The following is a 22574-nucleotide window of genomic DNA, read 5'->3' as shown; positions in this document are numbered from 1 at the left end:
AAAGAGTAATGAATCTTGAGATGCCGCTCTACTGCTAGAGATGAACAGTATTACTTCTGATCAAAGTTAGAACACAATGATAGCACCCCTCGACAAAATGCTGTTTATATTTACAATTTAAGCAACATCCAGGTTGTATATTTGTCAAAAGACACATTTTGCGTGTAATAAGTGCTTATTAACCAGTGCTAAATGCGTTAATGTAACAATATATTGCTATGGCGTTAATCCTGTTCAACGCCTTGTGAAATGCTGTCGGAAACCCCGTGGATCAGATGCGTGCGCGCGGCTGGCAGGGTCGGGTTGACCGCGAGAAAGGGGCGTGAACGAGCGCCAGAGCGGTCATTCTCCGATGTGCAAACCCAAATAAACAAGAATCACAATTTCTCGGGACACTTTTGTTCACATTTGGCATTTCGTGACAATTAACTTTTTTTTTTTAAATACTGGGATTTGTGGAGCGGTAAGTGCTTCCAGGTTTTGTTATTCATGATCGGGAAGGATTAGCAAAATGGGCTGTTGAAATTGCGATACTGTAGCAACTAGCTAGAGCGATTAGGCCCCAGTGTTGGACACTAGTTAATCATGGGGGGGAAACACCTGAAATCAAATGGAATGTAATCGATGCCTTTTGATCTTCATTTGTAATTGCATATGTACTGGTATTAATGTAAGCGAATGGCCAATTATGCTCAGTCGAGGGGGGCGGGTCTGCTTAGCTTTGTGTACTACAGACGAGCCCACGTCCCAGACATACCAGCCAGACATGCATCGTGCAACCCAGCTAGTAGTAACGTTAGCCAGATGTACCTCCCACATGCAAAATATATTTCAACCGACTAGCTTAGCTACTTGTCGCACTTTTCAGTTAAAAGTAACGTTATTGTAATATCGTGCTTGAATTTCATAGATTGAAGTGCATCTCGGTTAGCAATCTAGCACGTGAATGGTGTATTACCTCATACTTGTAATATAGCGCGCGAAAAAGTATTCAGGTGGCTGTCTGGTCGACACTGGCACTCATTTTTGTGTGTGGTTTCACAGTATGCAACCGTTATTGACAAATCAATACAAAGGTACATGGTGAACATGTGTGTGTGTATAAAGAGTATACAATGGACAGTTGGGCGAGGGGGTAAAATAACACATCACATTACACTGGCACTTATCTCCTGCTTGGTTGGCTACAATGATGTGTAAAGTCTGTATTGCGGATGCAATGTAATAGCCAATGAGAGGCTTTGACGCCACCGGTTGCCATATTGGTACTCCTCAGCAGCAGTCATCCACAGGAATGAATTGAGTTCCACAGTAGTTCAGATGTTACAAAGACAAAATTACATGTTTTTAAGTATTTGTTGTTCTGGGTACAGTAACATTAGTACTCCTTTAAAAAAATACTATAATCTCTTAAGGAAACATTTTTGCCTAAAATTACATACCCAGATCTAACTGCCTGTAACTCAGGCAGGAACCGGAAGCAAGGGTATCAAATCAAATCACATTTTATTTGTCACATACACATGGTTAGCAGATGTTAGTGCGAGTGTTGCGAAATGCTTGTGCTTCTAGTTCCGACAATGCAGTGAACCTACCTTCCCCAGTTTGCCCTCCTCGGGCGTCTGGCCCACGAGGTTGGCTGGAAGTACCAGGCCATCACAGCCACCTATGCATATTCTTGTAACCATTTGAAAGGAAACACTTTGAAGTTTGTGGAAATGTGAAATGAATGTAGGAGAATATAACACAATAGATCTAGTAAAAGATAATGCAAAGAAAAAAAACTTTTATTTATGTTTTGGTATCATCTTTGAAATGCAAGAGAAAAGCCATGTGTTATTCCAGCACAGCTGCAATTTAGATTTTGGCCACTAGATGGTAGCAATGTATGTGCAAAGTTTTAGACTGATCCAATAAACCATTGTATTTCTGTTCAAAATTTTGTATTAAGACTGCCCAAATGTGCCTAATTTGTTTATTAATAACTTTCATGTTCAAAACTGTGCACTCGCCTCAAACAATAGCATGGTATTCTTTCACTTTAATAGCTACTGTAAATTGGATAGTGCAATTAGAATAACAATAATTTAAGCTTTCTGCCAATATCAGATATGTCTATGTCCTGGGAAATGTTCTTGTTATTACAACCTCATGCTAATTACATTAGCCTACATTAGCTCAACTGTTCCCTGGACTGGACACCGATCACGAAGAAGTTTTAAAGACATCCCCCGGAACTTTGGCGACTACTAAATATTTTTTAAACCACCCGCTTTGGTCTGGATGTGTCAATGTGTAGTTCATGCGTGCTTAATCTATGAGCAGAATTACTGTTTTACCTCAATAGCGGAGTTGCAAAAAGATGGTGTTTCCCATGTACTTACCACAAATTCCTCGTTTTGCTAATTTAGCAGTATTGTACATAGCTCTCTCCATTGCACTTTTTTTGTATGGTCATTAGAGTATACAAGATCTCAATTTTAGCTTCAATACACCAGCAATTTGGAAAAACTAAAATGTAGATTGTGCTCATTTATTGGCACGTTGAACCATATCGTGCACAGTAGTTTAAAAACTCAGTAGATAGTGCTAAAACAATGAGCTTGTTCGACTGACTGATCTACAAAGAACCTCGAACCATAAATAACTACTCATTATTATTTGTAGGTCAGTCAATCACAATTTGCCCATGATACATTACAGTTTTGGTCTTCTCGAATAAGGCCAATGACGTCATATCTGAATTTTGCCATCTTTATGCATGTTCCCCATTAGCCACAACATTTCTGCACCATTTCCCTACATTTCCCCCCACGTGTGCCAGCCCCCTAGCAATTCGAGTTCTAGCCAATGAGCTTCAGCCCCTCGCCATTTGAGTGACATCTAGCAAGATGCACATACATCAGAGTGAGTGAGAGAGCAATGACATGTGCACATATTGCGATGCACATATGTGATGTAGTACACAACTTTGGGGACCACTTTTGGCTCGTGAGTGCTACTTTCAGAACTACTGACTAAAAGTAACCTACTTGAAATATATATTTTTTATTTTTACTTCTTTGTTTAGTTCACATAATATAATAAAAAAAATAAGCATTAAGGTGTCTTTAATATAATATACTTAGCAAAAACGACTGTAGACATTAATAAACACATCTTTATAGCTTCCAAAATCTATTATTTAAAAAAAATAACATTTTACAATGGAGGAGTATGAATGGCTGCTTGGTGGCTTCAGTACTGTGCCCCTGTCAGACATCAGTGGTTGGCTCTATAACAATGCTCTGTAGATAGATAGCCAGCTAGCTTGCTAACTTATTACCAAGCTGAACTTTCCGTATTTCTATGATTCACATTTAAAAATGTATCCACTGAATTTCTGTCGACGTAGGCATGATAATTCTTCCCCTGCTGTGGAGGTTTATTGGACTCTTGCATGACGATGACATTAGCTAGCTAACGGTGGGTCAGGTGGCAATGGCAAATAAATAGGCCTATTGCATCACAGTTGCATTTGACCCAATACCTAACATGTTCATATCCATAATTGGGCAGTAAATAGTATTCTACTCATTGTAGACTAGCTGGTATTGTATTATCATGTCTTACATATTGTTTGTGAATGCGCAGCATAGGTGATGTATAGGCCTGCTTCTTCATGTGGTGTCTAGTCCCATGGTATCTCTTTTGATTCACATCATTTGACCCAAAGGAGAATGGCAGCTGAAGTGAATGGCAGTTCTGCTCCAGTTAAGGAGGAAGACGAACCAATGGACATAACAGTAACACACACAGAGAACTACCAGACACTCATAGATGCAGGCCTTCCACAGAAAGTGGCGGAGAGCCTGGATAAGATATTTCAGACTGGTAAGTGCAAAGGGCGGGGGTTGTTCTCACTACTTCTTGATTGCATTGCATGATATTTCTTAAGACATCATAATGTATATTTCTGCAAGCTCAAGAAGACTATCAACCAAAGGATACCACCTTGGTCAGCGGTATGATGTAAATCACGTTGAGTGAAGGAGTCAGTGAGCGTTGAGCTCATAGCAGTGTAATGGTGACTTACAGAGAGAGCCCTCTCCCCCGGGCGTCATCATCATGTTTCAGTGACTCTCACCAGGAATGTATGACTTAGTTGTGACCCTATAAATAGAACGGAGTGGCTGCCGATCCGACTTTTCCTGAACCGTTCTTCCTGACAACTAAAGGTCAGAGAGGGCCTGCGCATGTACAGGATGCTCTATGTAGATTTTTTTATGTTGCCGCTGCCCCTTACTCTCCGCGTGGATGATCGGACATCTTTGCCTGGTGTAGTCTACAGACGTTGACATGTTGTACAATAGACATGATTGACTTATTGTACAACAAAACATTTTGTCTGTTGTAACAGTAGGCTATTGCAAACATAAGCACAACACAAAAAGGCAGTCTAAGTAACGATTTCATGTTCTTTTTTCAGGAGGCTGTACATGCGACAATTTAGACAGCATCTCAACCAGGAGCAAGACACAGACAGTCTATATAGCAGTCTATATAGCAATTTAATGTTGTTTTTTTCACCATCACTGCAAACATTTGCAAAGCAGGGGGCAGACAAGCAGTCAAAGTAGCAGTGTTATTTTATTTTAGCTTCTCAGGCTACATTATGGAAGCATAACTATAAAGATGACATTATCAGAAATGTACATGCGTGTCTAAAACGCAGATTGTTTTGCCCCAATGCGTTGTGTAAACTGCGCCCCTGCTTGTGCTACGGCATTATCCTTAGTTTCAACAGACAGAGAAGGTTGTAGCCTACACCCTAAATTAGCCTACTTTTTAATTTAAAAAAAAATGTCATTCTAATAGCCGCATGTTCAGAAATATGAGGCAGAGACGTAGCCTACATGATCATGTAGATAGAATTGTTTGAGGGTTCATAAGAGGGTGGGTAAAGAGAGAAATGTGAAGGGGGAGGTTGAGCAGCAGCTATGTTAAAAAAAAAATGTGTCCGTAAATTAATACATGCGAAAGAACGTAAATTGGATCTTCAGCTCTCGGGGCAAAAAAACAAGGGGGCATGGTGATTACCTACGGATCCGCAGACTCCACCTAAATAGAATTCTCTCTCTCTCTCTCTCTCTCTCTCTCTCTCTCTCTCTGTCTCACTCTGTCTCTGTCTCTCTGTCTGTGTGGTTGTGTGTGTGTGTGTGCATCCCAGGACTGGTGGCTTACGCTGACCTGGACGAGAGAGCCATCGACGCCCTGAGGGAGTTCAATGAGGAGGGAGCCCTGTCAGTGTTACAGCAGTTCAGGGAGAGTGACCTGTCACATGTGCAGGTGAGTGGTCCTGTCCACACTGTCGCTCAAGAGTAGTCTTTCAAAGACACAACAAGGTATACAAGTGATTTACACTAAACGCTATTGGTCCTCTCTCAGAACAAAAGTGCATTTCTCTGTGGTGTGATGAAGACATACCGACAGCGAGAAAAGCAAGGAAGTAAAGTTCAAGAATCCACAAAGGGTCCTGATGAGACTAAGATAAAGGTGAACAAATTGTTTCTTCTTTTCTCATTAAGTTCCATAAGCTTATGTTTTAACAATGATGGACATATGTACTAAAGGTCTCTGAGTGAATGTATCTGTCGTTGATACTGTTTAGGCTCTTCTGGAAAGAACAGGTTACACTTTGGATGTCACCACAGGACAGAGGAAGTATGGGGGGCCTCCACCTGACGAGGTGTACTCAGGGGCCCAGCCTGGAATCGGAACAGAGGCAAGAAGCACAACCTCTTTTCTATTGTCTGTCAGTCTTCTCATGCAGGCTATTTATTGGCTGTTAAGGAGGTGTCCTCCTCTCAATTTTGGGCTGTAGAAAAAAACATTTGCAACCTTAAGGAAACGAAAGCAATTTTATTATGGTTCAACATTTTTAAGGTGCAATAAGTCAGATTTTCGTCCACAAATATATGCAAATTAAAATGTTATATGTAAATAATTAATGGTTAGTTAATGCCACAATGCAGTTAGAAACTTGCTAGCAAACATTGGTGCTATTGGAACTAAATAAATACCTCACTTTGAACCACACCATTTTTAGTATAGGTAGACAAAGGAGGGAAAGTCAACTTTAAAACGTGATGTAATTTTATTGGGATTTGCAACTGTTGTTGGTAAGTAATGAATCTACCGGCTTCTGAAACATCTTACTCAGCCTTTAAAGTTATGATATTATCTAATATGCCTTTTCACAAATCGACCTCTTAAGTTCCTAGAGTGCTCCATCTTGTCCAAGTCAAAAATGCATTGAATACAATCAAAGCTACACAGTATGCTTGTAATTTGCCAATTTGATCTTATCAATGCAGGTATTTGTTGGCAAGATCCCCAGAGACTTGTATGAGGATGAGCTGGTGCCTCTGTTTGAGAAAGCCGGGCCCATTTGGGACCTGCGTCTAATGATGGACCCCCTTCTTTCGGGTCAGAACAGAGGATATGCCTTCATCACCTTCTGCAATAAAGATGCTGCCCTAGAGGCCGTCAAGCTTGTAAGATTTCCCCTTTTAATCGCCACAAGTAAAGAGCATGACATGGTCATTTATGGTGTTTGCTTCGCTAGCCATGAACGTACAGGTTGGTCACTGTGTCTCATCATGCCAGAGTTATCTGGGAAGTGTAACTGCATGACTTATCTGTGTGGGGGTCAATTTTGAGAACACTTTTTGTTTATATTTTTGTTCTAGTGTGATAATTATGAAATCCGGTCGGGCAAATACCTGGGTGTCTGCATCTCTGTCGCAAACAATCGGCTGTTTGTTGGGTCAATTCCAAAGAACAAGACAAGAGAAAGCATATTGGAAGATTTCAGCAAAGTCACAGGTTAGAGAAAATCAGTACCATTGTTATATCATATTTTTTGGTGCCCTCAATTTAAATAAGGTTTTATATTTGAAACATCGTCTGACAAGTACAAGGAAATTGGAGATTCTTACATACTTTCATAGAGATTTTCAACAAGTTATTAAGTTATCTGATTCATGTAAGTCGCTCTGGATAAGAGCGTCTGCTAAATGACTTAAATGTAAATGTAAATGTAGCCTAGTGGTTAGAGTGTTGGACTAGTAACCAAAAGGTTGAAAGTTCAAATCCCCGAGCTGACAAGGTACAAATCTGTCGTTCTGCCTCTGAACAGGCAGTTAACCCACTGTTCCTAGGCTGTCATTGAAAATAAGAATTTGTTCTTAACGGACTTGCCTAGTAAAATAAATACCCCACTTAAATATAAAGATCTGCCATTTTTTCCCTATCTTCATACCTTACCGGTTGGTGCAGCCCTGTGTGTTCTGACATTCACCCCAAATGATTTCATGAATCTATTCTTACCGGTGACCTCATGTCCTTGTCGATCATATTACACTCATATTATATAATCAGTGTAATGGAGGCTTTTCCTGTGATTCTTTTTGACCATGCACATATGTGTGCCTCCACCAGAGGGCCTCGTGGAGGTGATACTCTACCACCAGCCAGATGATAAAAAGAAGAACCGTGGCTTCTGCTTCTTAGAATACGAGGACCACAAAACTGCGGCCCAGGCCCGTCGCCGCCTCATGAGTGGCAAGGTGAAGGTGTGGGGGAACCCTGTTACTGTGGAGTGGGCAGATCCAGTAGACGAACCGGACCCAGAGATTATGGCAAAGGTAAGGTCCTGAAGACCCCCCCCCCTCCGTCAAGCTAGTGTCTGACTACAGCAAAGGATGTTAAATCACAGATACTGGGGAGTAGAGGAAATACCCAGATATCTTTCATGTAGAAACATTACACTGAGAGAACTGGCCGTTCTATGCCAGAGAACAACTTCTAAACTCACTGTGTTGGTCTTCCACCAGGTAAAGGTGCTGTTTGTGAGGAACCTGGCCACACCGGTCACAGAGGAGCTCCTAGAGAAAACCTTCTCCCAGTTTGGGAAGTTGGAGCGGGTCAAGAAGCTGAAAGACTATGCCTTTGTTCACTTTGAGGACAGAGATGCTGCCGTGAAGGTGAGTAGTGGCGTCTTCTACACCTCCTTGGAGTATGCATGCTATGTGTTCGCGCTGTGCTTGTAGAGAATCTCTGGGAAATTCACTTGGGGAAACCCATCACTGTTTAGGCAATGCAACAAATGAATGGCAAAGAATTGGAAGGCGAGGAGATAGAGATTGTTCTGGCAAAGCCTCCGGACAGGAAGAGGAAAGAGCGGCAGGCCCAGAGACAGCCAACTAGGACCACAGGGTGAGTAGAGGTTGACCGCACCTAGCCACGCCCAGTCCGCTTGGAGTGGCTGGTATGACTGTATTATGATATTTTTTTGCCATTTGTCTTATTTCGTATGTCACTGTTTGCTTTGTTGTTGTCACAGATATGATGATTACTACTATTATCCTGCTCCACGCATGCCGCCTCCCATGCGAGGCAGGGGCCGAGGTGGGAGAGGTGGCTATGCCTACCCTCCAGACTACTACGGTTACGAGGACTACTACGATGATTACTACGGGGGTGGTTACGACTACCATGACTACCGAGGTGGCTACGACGACCCTTACTACGGGGGATACGATGATGTCTACGTGCCGAGAGGAAGGGGGGGCAGGGTGAGTCGAGGTGCCCCCCCTCCCCCTAGAGGCCGAGGAGCACCACCCCCTCGTGGCAGAGGTGGCTACGTCCAAAGGGGGGCTCCTATGGGTGTACCGAGGGGAAGCCGTGGGAGCCGGGGAGGTCCGCCCCAGCAGAGGGGCCGCGGCATCAGAGGGGCCAGGGGAAACCGCGGGGACAACTTGGGCGGGAAGAGGAAGGCTGACGGTTACAACCAACCGGACTCCAAGCGCCGGCAGACCAACAACCAGAACTGGGGCTCCCAACCCATTGCCCAGCAACCCCTGCAACAAGGTGGCGACTACTCTGGTAACTATGGTTACAATAATGACAACCAGGAGTTTTACCAAGATTCTTATGGGCACCAATGGAAGTAGACAAAACATGAACGGATTGGGCTTTGACAGCAACCTTTGATTGGCTGTGTGTATATATCACCCTTCACATTCAAAAGAAATAGAAACAAAATAAAAAATGAATCAAAATGCATAAATAACATTAGAAATATGGATTTGTTGCACTACAGTACCAATATGGAGCAAAATATGAATGTACATACATAAGCTTGCTTAATAATTTGTGCTAATCCTTTTTTGCTTTGCTTGTGGCTACTTGGGACATTTTATACCATTATTTTATTATTTTTTTAAATTTAAGATTTTTTTGTTTAGCTTTTTTAAGCTGGCATTTACAGGAAAAATTGGACGATCATAAAAAAAAGAAGAGAAAAATTATTTGAGAAAGCATTTGCAATCATGAGAATCGTTCAGTGACTGGCCAGCAACCCATTCCCAGACCCCTCTCCTCATTGGACATTTTCCTTCCCAGATTTCTGATAGGTAGGCATAGGACTTTGCTTGTACATAAAGGCTTTAAACTGAAAGCTTTATTTTCAGTTTTGTTGCTGAGGTGGGGGAAAAAGGAGAGGAAAATTGCACTTTTTCATGTACCGGAATAGTTACGTAAAAGTTGTATGTTAAGCATTCGTAGAAGTAGACAAACTGTGTTTTTCTAAACGTATTACTACAGCTCTCTCAAATTTGCCCTTTTAGATAATGGGTCTGGCAAAACCTTAATCGCCAAGACAATTTGCTCTTTGATGTGTTTGTATTTATAAAAATGTTCTTGTTACATTTCAATAAAACTCAACCATACTTCATTCAATTATCAGCTATTTCAAATTCAGTTGTGTCAAGTCGTGTCATGATTAGACTAATTTTGACCTCCATGTTTGGCCTTGAATGTGAGTGATCTGAATTTTTTTTATGAAAGACACAAAGCAACTGCTTTTATTAAGATCATATAGTTATTTGACTGATGTTTTGCTATTCCAATTTGGGCATCTTTACACCAAATAGTGTAAAGTGACATCAAAACATTTACACCGTACACCTGGCAATTCACGCAAATGTGCTATTTCCTGGCCCCTCCATTTCCCGGCAATGTAAATAGTACAGCATATTTTTCTGATATTTTTTTTATCCTTTTGATTTCTTATTTAGCTACTCTCCCATTTTATTACAACTTAACAGTTTTATTTTGTGTTTTGTTTGTTTAAGTTTCTCCTTTTATTCCGAATTACCCCAGGTGAAGACGCGAGAACGGCAGCGGGTTGAGTGAGTGAGGAACACATCTATTCTCTGCTGTGTTCTTCCCCAAAGAAGGGTGAGCCTGGTTTACCTCTTCACCGCTAAACTGGCGCTACTCTCCTCTGCTGAGGGGCCTCAGCCCACTTCACTTGTTTTGCTCAGTAAAATAATGCACCAGTTTTATTACATCAGCTGGTATCTGATGTTAACTCATGTTGAAAATGACTAAATTAGTTTTCTGGTAAACACCTCTAGTAAAATAAATTGTGGTAAGGTGAATGGAAAATACTTAGAGGTTTATGCGTGAACACAGATAATGCAGTGGTGTGTTTACTGAGCAGAACATAGAAAATAGCGCTCTCCTCGTATGAGGACTACAGTCACAAAGCTTCCCCAAACTAGCGCTACCTTGCCAGAGACCAAAGACATTGTAGGTACAGGTTATGCAGATTAGGTGTCACCTTTTGTTGAAAGTCAAAAGTTCACTGCTGTCCTTAAGAAAAACAAAAAGGGGGCAGATGAAAAAGGATCAGTCTGTGTGTATATGCTGTATTAGCATATCACTTGATGGTTGAACGTCAAAAGCCCACTGCCATCCTGAATGAGATTCATAAAAGAGGGCAGATGAAAAAGACTATCCTGTGATTATGTGTAAGTGCTGCATCAGCTATTTTTTTGTTTGGGTTCACCTGAAAAGAGTGAATTAAAGCCAACATTCAACTGTGTTCCTGCACTTGGGACAATCCTGCTTTATAGACCTATCATGGCCTCATGTTCCAAATGCACATGTCTAAATTTGGCAAAACAAGTCTGAAGATAGAGATAAATGTTTTCCTGCTCACCATTTGGAATCTGGAGGACTAATGCAATTGGAATCTTATGTCTACTGAACGTCTTGTGGAAGCACCACACGATTGGCTAATCTCTTTGTACTGAAAGATTGGATACTGTTGCCCCATAATGGATCTTTGGAAGTACATATGGACTTCATGATCACTGTTCATTGTCTCTACTCTGGCACCCTGTCTCGGGCTTATTCAGATATACATCTATTCAAATTTGCCAAACATAATCAGTTTAAGGGCACAGTAATGACAATTTGCCTTGGAGTTGAACCAACAACCCCCCCTAAGTCATCTGTTTATACACTCACATTACTTAACTGATCAGATAGCTGTTTTCTGACAGACTATCGGGCACAGAGTTCCATGCTGATTTAGCTGGACGGAATAAAGCCAGTTACTGTTGTATTATAGACAGAATAGGTTTTGTTTAGAATAGGACCACTTGTCTAGTGTTTATCACCATGTTGGAGTTTAGTGAATAGTGATATTTGATGTGTTAGTGTTTTCAATACAATGGCGTCTGGCATGAGTTTTTTTCTCCTAATACAGTTGATGGTCGACTTTTATAAGAGAGCCAACTGTGATAATATAATCACATTCTGTTCATTATTAATATAGACTTGAATGTTCAAAAATGAAATGTATTATATATTACATAATACATTTATTATAATTGATTATCCAGCTTACAGCGCTCCAGGCTGGATACTCACGTCCTCTCATTCTCAGCTAGCAATGCTAATACATTTCAAAATGAAAATGAAAAGTAGCTAAGTATCTGACCGTACCCAACCCCAGAGTAAATCCTGTTGCTGTACCTTTTGCTGTTTGATTCAACTGTGAGGCAATCTATTGGATATGCTTATTTATTGATCTTTTCAATGGAGATCTCAGGCTACTCTCATATCCTGAGTCATATCCTGGAGTGGGCTTTGAATTTTTACTCAGTGTTATTCCTGACATATCAGCCCTCCACCGTTCCGTATCGAATAGTTTTGACCCGTACCCTAATGTGCGTCTGCGCAAGTGTTATCTTATGCTAAAATAAATACATGATGGTCCCTGCACACATATGGCCCCAGGCATTTTTATGTGAAATGTGTATACCTATAGATTACCAGTCAAAAGTTTGGACACACCCACTCATTCAAGGGTTTTTCATTATTTGTACTTTTTTCTACATTGTAGAATAATAGTGAAGTCATCGACACTATGAAATAACACATATGGAATCATGTAGTAACCAAAAAAAGTGTTAAACAAATCAAAATGTATTTTAACAAGTGTGCCTTGTTAAAAGTTAATTTATGGAATTGTTCATTCTTAATGCATTTGAGCCAATTAGTTTTGTTGTGACATGGTATACAAAAGATAGCCCTATTTAGTAAAAGACCAAGTCTATATTATAGCAAGGACAGCACAAATAAGTAAAGAGAAATGACAGTTCATCATTACTTTAAGACATGAAGGTCAGTCATTGCGGAAAATATCAAGAACCTTGAAAGTTTCTTCAAGTTTTTTCAAAAACTATCAATTGCTATGATGAAACTGGCTCTCATGAGGACCACCACAGGAAAGGAAGACCCAGATTTACCTATGCTGCATAGGATAAGTTCATTAGAGTTACCAGCCTCAGAAATTGCAGCCCAAATAAATGCTTCACAGAGTTCAAGTATCAGACACATCTCAACATCAACTGTTCAGAGGAGATTGCATGAATCAGGCCTTCATGGTCAAATTGCTGCAAAGAAACCATTAATAAACAACACCAATAAGAACAAGAGACTTGCTTGGACCAAGAAACACAAGCAATGGACATTAGACCGGTGGAAATCTGTCTTTTGGTCTGATGAGTCCAAATTTGAGATTTTTTGTTCCAATGATCTCTGCATGTGTGGTTCCCACCGTGAAGCATGGAGGAGGTGTGGAGGTGCTTTGCTGGTGACACTGTCTGTGATTTATTTAGAATTCAAGGCACACTAGCCAGCATGGCTGCCACAGCATTCTGCAGCATTACGGCATCTCATCTGGTTTGCACTTAGTGGGACTATCATTTGTTTTTCAGCAGGAAATGATCCAACACACCTCCAGGCTGTGTAAGGGCTATTTTACCAAGAAGGAGAGAGGTGGAGTGCTGCATCAGATGATCTGGCCTCCACAATCACCCGACCTCAACCCAATTGAGATGGTTTGGGATGAGTTGGACCGCAGAGTGAAGGAAAAGCAGCTAGAAAAGCAGCCAACAAGTGTGAGAACTCCTTCAAGACTTGGAAAAGCATTCCTCTTGAAGCTGGTTGAGAGAATGCCAAGACTGTGCAAAGCTGTTGTCAAGACTACTTTGAATAATCAAAAATATATTTGTTTAACACTTTTTTGCTTTCTACAATGATTCCATATGAGTTATTTCATTGTTTTGATGTCTTCACTATTATTCTACAATGTAGAAAGAAGCGTTGAATGAGTAGGTGTGTCCAGACTTTTGACTGGTTCTGTATATTGTTCCACATGTATTTTGCCCTGTCATCTCTTGTATGTAAGATTTTGAGAGTTGTCTTGTTGATGCTGTATATGACTATGAAATGGAAGTCCTATGTAAATTCATCAAACTTTGGCTCACACAAGCACCCTTATCTCTGAATAAGGATCTGAATGTTGCTAATTTCAAATTAATTGATAAACACTGGATAACATCATATACAGAATATATATTTTATGCTCAATTTGCAATGCAATGTAATTTTGCAATTAGAACCAAATGATCTCTCAACCAGAAGCCAAATACAATAGATTATTACCATGCTACAAAAGATTCAACAACCAAATGGTGCCAATGCACTAGCTACACCTAACTTCAGAAATTCACAACCAAACCGTTTTAATTCTCAACCCTGTGGTTCCAAAAAACAAAAAGGAATCAACAAAATAATCTGATTAATTTCAGATGACTTCCAGGAGGAGTGATGTAGGTACTTCTCTATCGTATTTTAACTCCTTGCTTTTGTCACCTGGCTTATCTATCAGGATGCGTGTCCGAGGTGGCCCCGACCCAGTCTTGTCACGATGTGGACTTGCTAGGTGGGGCTCCCAGACAGAGGCAGCTGTAAGGACTACGGGGTAAGTTTAGGATGTTTTCTTCCCAAACCATTGTTCTCTTTCACTGTCTTTCTCTCCCTCTGATTCAGGTCTCACCAAATAAATCCCTGTGGGGATTAAGATGCAGAAAGAAAACGTCAGTGTCTGGGTGAGTTTAGGTAGAGAGAAAAGTACTGTATCCCTCAATACACAGTTAGAGAAGTTAACTTTGGAGTTGGAAGAAATGATGAGTTACTTGGAGAAAGAATACAGTATACGATTCAGAATACCAAAAATAGTAATTCTGTTCATTATCATAAGCCTTAGTTTACAGAAACTTACTCTAGAGTCTAAACACTACTTTTATCAAATGTAATGTGTCGTAAGGATTAGCAAAAATAGCTGCCTGTGGCAATTACCTTTTAGAGGTGAAAACAAGAGCTCTGTCTCTTGTCTAAAGAACTACAGACCACATTATAAATGCTTTGGGGTCGAGCTTGAAGCTGTTAGAGCTTACTCCAATTGCATATCAGCTCCCAGTGTTGGAATTTTTTCTCCCTGGAATTACATGTATTGCTCTATGATTCTCTGGAATACAATTTGTTGCTCTATGATTCTCTGGAATTCAATTTGTTGCTCTATGATTCTCTGGAATTCAATTCGTTGCTCTATGATTCTCTGGAATACAATTTGTTGCTCTATGATTCTCTGGAATTCAATTTGTTGCTCTATGATTCTCTGGAATTCAATTCGTTGCTCTATGATTCTCTGGAATTCAATTCGTTGCTCTATGATTCTCTGGAATTCAATTCGTTGCTCTATGAATCTCTGGAATTCGATTCGTTGTTCTATGATTCTCTGGAATTCAATTCGTTGCTCTATGATTCTCTGGAATTCAATTCGTTGCTCTATGATTCTCTGGAATTCAATTCGTTGCTCTATGAATCTCTGGAATTCGATTCGTTGTTCTATGATTCTCTGGAATTCAATTCGTTGCTCTATGATTCTCTGGAATTCAATTCGTTGCTCTATGATTCTCTGGAATTCAATTCGTTGCTCTATGAATCTCTGGAATTCGATTCGTTGTTCTATGATTCTCTGGAATTCAATTTGTTGCTCTATGAATCTCTGGTATTCAATTTGTTGCTCTATGATTCTCTGGTATTCAATTTGTTGCTCTATGAATCTCTGGTATTCAATTTGTTGCTCTATGAATCTCTGGTATTCAATTTGTTGCTCTATGAATCTCTGGTATTCAATTTGTTGCTCTATGTTTTGTAAAAAAAAATCACGTCAATGCCCAGTAGCTAATTGAATATTTATTAATATAACTTGACTTTTCCTATTATGGAGTTGAGAGAAAAAAATCTGCATTTTGCTGTCATAGCAAATTCATAGCTCCATTTATATCATAGTAGCTATAGACACTAAAATGTTCAAAAGACCACCCAGTGGGCAAAACTTGGTTGAAAAGACATCTTCTTCTGTTCACAAACTGGTTGAAATGGACGTTGTTTTTTGTACAACTTTTTACCGACCAGAATATGATTTTTTTTACTGACCACCATATGAGCAGTTGCCGATAATTATCACCATAATTGTTAACTCTGACCACTATATTATGTGGTCATAGTTAAGACCTCATCATAACCTTATAATGCCCACCTGCTGCAAAAAGTATTTCAGAGGATAAAGTTGGAAATTGAATACATTGTTTGTTACCTTTCTATTTGTTTCCATAGGCACCAATGAAAGTTGAAATCTGCAACATATTCTTAACTAGGCAAGTCAGTTAAGAACAAATTCGTATTTACAATGACGGCCTACAGTGGGTTAACTACTTTGTTCAGTGGCAGAAAGACAGAGTTTTACCTTGTAACCTTGGGGATTTGATACAGCAACCTTTTGGCTACTGGCTCAATTCTCTAACCACTAGGCTACCTGCCGCCCCCATTAGATCAAGCAGTGGCAAAAACAAATCTACATCACAATATTTTGCACATCTGCAAACTGTAATTGTTTCAAGATTCACCCACAGACATTACATGCATGGAAAGACTGGGACACAGAGTATATAAAGGCCAAATTGCTTTTTGTATTAATGATGAATGTTATGATGGGGTAGATCCTCGTCAAGGATCTCTGAGCACAAAAAGCGAATGTGAGCGTAGTGGCCTTCTTCAAGAGTGGTGCAATGAGTCAGATCTGCTGTGAAGAGAATCAGCTTCATCACGGCAGTCAGGGGTGTATTTTAGGACTTTCCAGAGGGCCCACAACAAATCAACCTCCTGAGTTTTCTGGCTTTTCATGACACTTACTGTAAGCATAAAAAGAGAAGAAAATAAATTACCTATTGGCATAATGTAGACATGCAAGACACCACAGAACAGTAATGCTGTATATTTAACAGTCAGAATCTACAAAAAATGTCTCGTTGTCTATGTTAAATGTCTCAACTGCTCACATTTAACTTAGCAACTACACTAGTGTGCACACGAGTGGTAGCAAAGGCATTTTCTCCTCTGTCCACATTGAAGATCAGATTACAGTAGAAAAAAGGCTTCAAAAAGGGTTCTTTGGCTGTCTCCATTGGATAACCCTTTTTGTTTCCAGGTAAGGGTTCTACCTAGAACCAAAAGGGTTCTACCTGGAACCAAAAAGGGATTCTTTAAAGGGTTCTACTGTAGGGTCTACCGAAGAACCATTTTACGTTCTTTTTTTCTTAGTGTGTATCATAGTCGATGGCTATAGATTTAAGGAGGGGTGGTTCTCTCTCCTTTCCTTGGGATGTGGCAGAATAGGTCCCTGTTAACTGAGTGGGTGGCTAAGCACTGCAGTAGAGGCCAGGCATAAGGTCATTGACATGTTTCAGGAACTGTAAAGACATAGATGAATCATTAACCATGATTATCCATTAGATAATCATGGTTAATGGTCAAATGGCACTACTCCTGAAAAAGGTCATCAGGCTGCGACGTTCACATTACATTATGCCCACGTTGGAGGATGTTCTTTACAAGCTTCCGAAGGCCAGAGTCTTCACGCTCTTGGACGCCAGAGATGCCTTCCTGCAGTGCAAGCTCAACGAGCCCAGCAGCTACATGACTACCTTTTGGACACCCTGGGGCTGGAAGAGGTGGTTGAAGCTTCCGTTTGGGGTCTCCGTGGCTCCAGAGGTGTATCAGCACGAGCTGTTGGTGGAACAGCTCGTGTTGGTGGAACCCATGGCAGATGATATCCTCGTAGTGAGCTATGAGGACAGTGATGAGGAGGCAGAATGTGACCATGATGCCAAGCTGCTGGCCCTGATGGTCAGATGCAGACAGGTCAAGCTAAGGCTAAGCATAAAAAAGCTTCAGTTTAAAGTGCCAGAGATCCGCTTTCATGGGCACATCTTGTCCTCCACCAGATTGAGGGTGGATCCTGAGAAAGTGAAGGCTGTCTTGGAAATGCCCCAAATTCATCAACGTGTCACACCACTTTGCAATGAGCTGGAGGCAGTATGCATTTTGAAAACATACACTTAATTGTTTGAAACCTGAAGGTTTTACTACATATTATGAGGCAAGCAGGAGGGCCAGCCTGTGGCATTCGCCCCTAGGGCACTCACTCCAACAGAGCAGAACTATGCCCAGATAGAGAAGGAGTGCCTCAGCATTGTGTTTGCATGCCAACGCAGATCACAAGCCCTTATTGCTATATTCAGCAAGCCTCTCCTGAATGCCCTGAAATGACTGCAAAGCATGCTACTGGCCCTACAAAACTACAACCTCAAGCAGAGACAACAGCAGAGACAACGATCAAACACTGCAAGGCTCAGTTTGCCAGTTATAGTCATTCAGATAGGGTAATTTCAGATAATGGACCCCAATTCTCTGAATTTGAGTTCTGAAAATTTGCTGCAGAATGGGAATTCGAGCACGTCACCTCATCACCACGACACCCAAAAGCTAATGGGAAGGCAGAGTCGGCAGTCAAAATCGCAAAGAACCTCTGCAAAAAAGCTCTGCGAGAGGGCAAAGATGCCTGGAAAGCAATCCTGCAGTGGCGCAATACCCCGACAGAAGGCTTGGATAGCAGCCCGGCCCAGCGCCTCATGACACGGCGCTTAAAAGCAGCTCTGCCAGCACTCTCTTGGAGCCATGTGTGGTGACAGATGTGCTGTTGAAGCTACTTCACAGAAGACAGGTATCCAAGTTCATCTATAACAAATCAGCAAAAGACTTACCTGAACTCAGGGTGGGTGAAACAGGGACAGGATGGGCCTCTGGAGACTCGGATCCTGTGTACAGAAAGTGGCACCATACTCCTACTTGCTCAAAGTGAATGGATCACTGAACCATCGTAACAGGGTTGACCTTCGGATTGCTGAGCCTACACCTACTCAGACCCCTGATTGTCATAGGGGTCGCATGACAAAAGACGGAACCCCAGCAAGTCACATGGGGCCTTGAGGTACTGGGCAAAATGCCAGGTGATCACAGGTCGGCCGCTCCCTCGCCCATCAATGCTCCCCTTAGACAGTCAGGTGACACGCCTGTGCGGGAACCCGCAGTCCTCGCAGACAAGCCCCCTGTCTTTTCACGCTACGGGTGTAAAATGGCACGGTGATGCCATCTGTTGGTAAATGTTAATTACTTCAACTCCAGTGTTTTTACCGTTGTGCTTGAGATATCCGGATCTATTGCAGTGTACTGAACAAGACTGGTAACTTGCATCAATGCGGAGACCAGAGTAATACGATTCTACCGGAATCGGAAAGTGCTCGGCCCGCATGAAGCTCCTTGAGTCCGAGTCCATCCCTAGTCCCCTGAGTGTCAAACGGAATATCCTCGAGCCCAGTGTGTTGACTGGGTACACTATGCCATGAGACCCTAACCCAATTTGGTGCACTCTGCCAGCTATTGTTTGCCAACTGTGTTAAGCCGAGTCATGCAAAACCTGCTGAAAAATAAGATTTGAATAATTGTAAAGGTTCTAGTGTCTTATATCCAATGGGTGCATGGCAGAGTTTCCTTTAAGAAAATGTGGCACTGGACATTTGACTGGCAGCATTTTAATTTACCGGACCTAGATGCATTGGGTGCGTAACCTGATCAGGGCATCCACCCACGGTTCTCCGAAATCACATTTCAATTATGGTAATTAATATCAACAGAACATGCAACAGAACAGAACAACAGAAAAGTTGACCTATTTTATTGGTCAGTTTGTTGAGAAAGAAATAGCCAATTCCAAACAGACTCTAGGACAGTTGTGAGACGATAGATCCCAAATTCATACAACCAGTAGGCCTAAGCAAAAAATAAATAAGAAAACGTTAAAAAGCAATGAGTCTGATTTAGCTTAAAATGTTGATGAACTATTATTTCTTCACATTATAAGCACAGCAATGCGCACAAGGCAGTAGGCTATGCACGAATGTTCATTCCATAATGCAATTTAATGGAAAACAACATTGTCAAAGTGCACCACACATGCGAACAGTTTCATGTGACAGGGATGAAAATATCTGTTAAAAATTTAGAAAGCGGGGAGATCTAATATGCAACAACTAGCATGGGTTGACAATATGATTAGATTGTGCCTTTGACCACCAGACAATTAAATAAAGTTGATATAAAATAATTGCCTTCACAGATATGGTCAGATTTTGGCTAGGCCACTTCGAAGCAAGGTAAGACATGCCTCATAATATGCAGTAAAACCTTCAGGTTCCAAACAATGAAGTATATGTTTTCATAATGCATACTGCCTCCAGCTCATTGCAAAGTGGTGTGTGACATGGTGATGAAGTCGGCCTTCAGTGTGCATTTGCTGTTTGAGATGCTGACGCAGCAGCTCTCCCGCTGTCTTGACAGATTTTCGGTTCGAAAGGCTATGTATCTGTATGCTTTACTCATGTGATAAATAAGATACATAACGAATATACTCTACACACGCGCCAATTTAATTAGAAAAAAATATGCTAATTAACTTATAGACTGATAAGCATAACCTGTCATTTCCATCGACTGGTATTCCCATCAATTGGCTAAAAAGCATTATTTTGCAATGGAATTTTTTCTTCTGGACAATTGGTCGGTGCCAATTATATTTATCGTCTTTTTCATTTTTTAACGGCCAAAAACCGGCTATTACCGGCTAAAGGAAGCCCTGGTGCATGGCCCACAAACACTATGCACATGTTTATATAGATTGGTGTCTATAAATTGTGTAGCATTTAGGTAACTGGTCAGTAATTCCATCAGATTTGAACCATAAACCAGACGTAAACCAAAATATTTAAGAAAGACCTCTTATTCTGGTTGTGATCTGGTTATAAGACATCCCAACCAGATTTCAACCAGAAAAATATATACTACCGTTCAAAAGTTTGTTGTCATTTAGAAATGGCCTTGTTTTTGAAAGAAAATCACTTTATTTTGTCCATTAAAATGACATCAAGTTGATCAGAAATACAGTGTAGACATTGTTAATGTTGTAAATGACTATTGTAGCTGGAAACAGATGCCTCACAAGTCCTCAAATGGCAGCTTCATTAAATAGTATCCGCAAAACACCAGTCTCAACGTCAACAGTGAAGAGGCGACTCCAGAATCTTGGCCTTCTAGGCCACTATTCATCCATGGCAAAGATTCTGTAATTATATGTCTCGCCTTTCATCTGTGTTTGGTGTTAGCTAGTTACTGGCTAGATAGGTCTTCAGTCAGCATGGGACAAAAGGAAGGGGGGGGGGTCGTTTAAAACTCTGACGCTGTTTTCATATCAACACATCCGTCAGTGCTGCAGTGAACTGCATCACAAGACACATGCCAAATGATTATGGGTGATATTTTAGTCAGTCAAAAGGATTATTTTACATAGGAATCAGAATGACTGTTCGGAACCTTTAAATGTGGCGGTTCGCACTTTCAGTTTCTGGTTTGGATAAGTTCTAATCGTCACAGTGAGAGCTACATCCTCTACATTGTGATGAACCCCGTCACTGAGTCTGTATACGACGATACTATTCTCAGAGGCGACCCGGAACATTTCCCAGTCCACGTGATCAAAACAATTTTGAAGCATAGATTCCGATTGTTCGGACCCACGTTGAACAGTCCTTACCACGGGTGCTTCCTTTTTACGTTTCTGCCTACAGGTGGGGGGAGCAGAATGGAGGTGTGATCTGATTTTCCGAAGGGAGGGTGGTGGAGGGGGTCTTTCCCACGATTCTCGCCAAACTCGAATTTCCTTCATGAAAATGTTGAACAGATTTAGCAGTACTCACAAAGTCCAATTTGAGAGGAGACTGTTTTTTTATTCAAGTCAGAGTGAAAGCCATAAGTCATTCATCAATAAAAAAATTAAATGAATTTAACTCTGCTGTGTCTGACTTTTGTCTACTCTGTTCTTGTTCTGTGTATGTTCATATTATTACCCAATATTTTAGGGTTTAAGGTGAAACATTCAGTGAATTCCTGGCATCATTTTATGTCCTGAGATTTGGTACTGACGTACCATCTTTTATGATTTAATGATCATTTTATTACATATTACAAACACAAGTATCTACATGGTTAATTACTTCCTGCTGTTTACATCTACTTGGTTATTACTTAATGTCCCAGTCCACATTCAAAATATTGTAATGTGAAACATTTTAATGAGTTGAGATTGGTTGATCTGTTGGGCATCAATGTTAGTGCGACTTTATTGACAAACTGCTAGACTGATCTGACTGCAGAGACCAAAGACCAGGCATAAGGCTGCAAAATTCTGTGAACTTTAAATAATTTCCCTGGTTTTCTAGGAATCTTGGTTGGAGGATTCCGGATTTCTTGCGTATTCCCTCCTGATTCCAGGAATCCTCCAACTGGGATTTTGGGAACAACAGGGAATTTAATGAAAGTTTCAGGAATTTTGCAACTTACATCAGGCAGTAGACACGGACTGATACTAAGCTGGGTTTATTGCTGAATCATTTCAGTGTGTGTAATTGTATTCCAGCTGTTTTGGGTAGTGAATACCAAATCTACCCAACCCAATAAGGGCTTCAAACTTTGAATTAGGCTGATGGAACATGTTGTTCGTTAGCTTCATTTTGGGCAGTTCTATAGATGTCGGGAGCTGATTTGAACTCAAAATAAGTTGCCTTTTGCTACCACTTGAGGGCAGTGAAATACTTGCTTGTAGTAGAGATGGAGGGTCCAGCTTTTCTTCCTTCTGAACTTTTTTAAACATGAATAGTTTCACCTCACTATGTGTTCAATGTACAGTTAGGAAACATTTGACCATTTATAAAATACATTTTTATTGAATGAGTGACTCCATGGTTAAAATGAAGATTCAGAACTAGGCTCTTAAGTGGGTCATTAGACTGCTCTCTTAGGCGGTTTCTTTTTAACAGTGAGCATTAAACTCACGGCCAAACCCTTAGTGTTATGAGCATATTCATAATAGTTGT

At 40.8% G+C, this 22574-nt stretch overlaps 1 protein-coding gene across 8 annotated transcripts; it reads left to right on the top strand.

Moving 5' to 3' along the window:
• The first annotated feature begins 297 nt into the window (after nt 1–297).
• LOC118362274 (heterogeneous nuclear ribonucleoprotein R) lies at nt 298–21488 on the top strand. Of its 8 annotated transcripts, XR_004821168.2 has the most exons (15): nt 298–463; nt 3716–3873; nt 5210–5328; nt 5428–5535; nt 5651–5764; nt 6357–6536; nt 6732–6867; nt 7483–7688; nt 7878–8027; nt 8138–8259; nt 8387–8928; nt 10207–10284; nt 14075–14167; nt 14236–14294; nt 21270–21488. XR_004821168.2 is itself a non-coding variant. In XM_052485873.1 (13 exons), exons 2-12 carry the CDS (start codon nt 3720–3722, stop codon nt 10233–10235), a joined length of 1860 nt encoding a protein of 619 aa, XP_052341833.1. In that variant the 5' UTR covers nt 298–463; nt 3716–3719; the 3' UTR covers nt 10236–10284; nt 14236–21488. The 8 variants fall into 8 exon arrangements, 3 of the variants coding, with proteins under 3 accessions (XP_052341833.1, XP_035598376.1, XP_035598375.1); XR_004821170.2 differs by lacking the exon at nt 14075–14167; XR_004821169.2 differs by lacking the exon at nt 14236–14294.
• Nucleotides 21489–22574: the final 1086 nt, after the last annotated feature.

This window comes from Oncorhynchus keta, chromosome 29, assembly GCF_023373465.1.
Source record: "Oncorhynchus keta strain PuntledgeMale-10-30-2019 chromosome 29, Oket_V2, whole genome shotgun sequence".
NCBI lineage: Eukaryota > Metazoa > Chordata > Actinopteri > Salmoniformes > Salmonidae > Oncorhynchus > Oncorhynchus keta.
Note: the sequence above shows the minus strand (reverse complement) of the source record. Positions and strands in the feature narration are given on the sequence as shown.

Bases quoted from the DNA above. Each gene is read 5' to 3' on its own strand.
- LOC118362274 (XM_035742482.2), top strand. From the start codon at position 3,720: ATGGCAGCTGAAGTGAATGGCAGTTCTGCTCCAGTTAAGGAGGAAGAC. The intron at 5,536-5,650 runs GTGAACAAATTG...GATACTGTTTAG, and splicing joins CTGATGAGACTAAGATAAAG to GCTCTTCTGGAAAGAACAGG. The intron at 5,765-6,356 runs GCAAGAAGCACA...TTATCAATGCAG, and splicing joins AGCCTGGAATCGGAACAGAG to GTATTTGTTGGCAAGATCCC.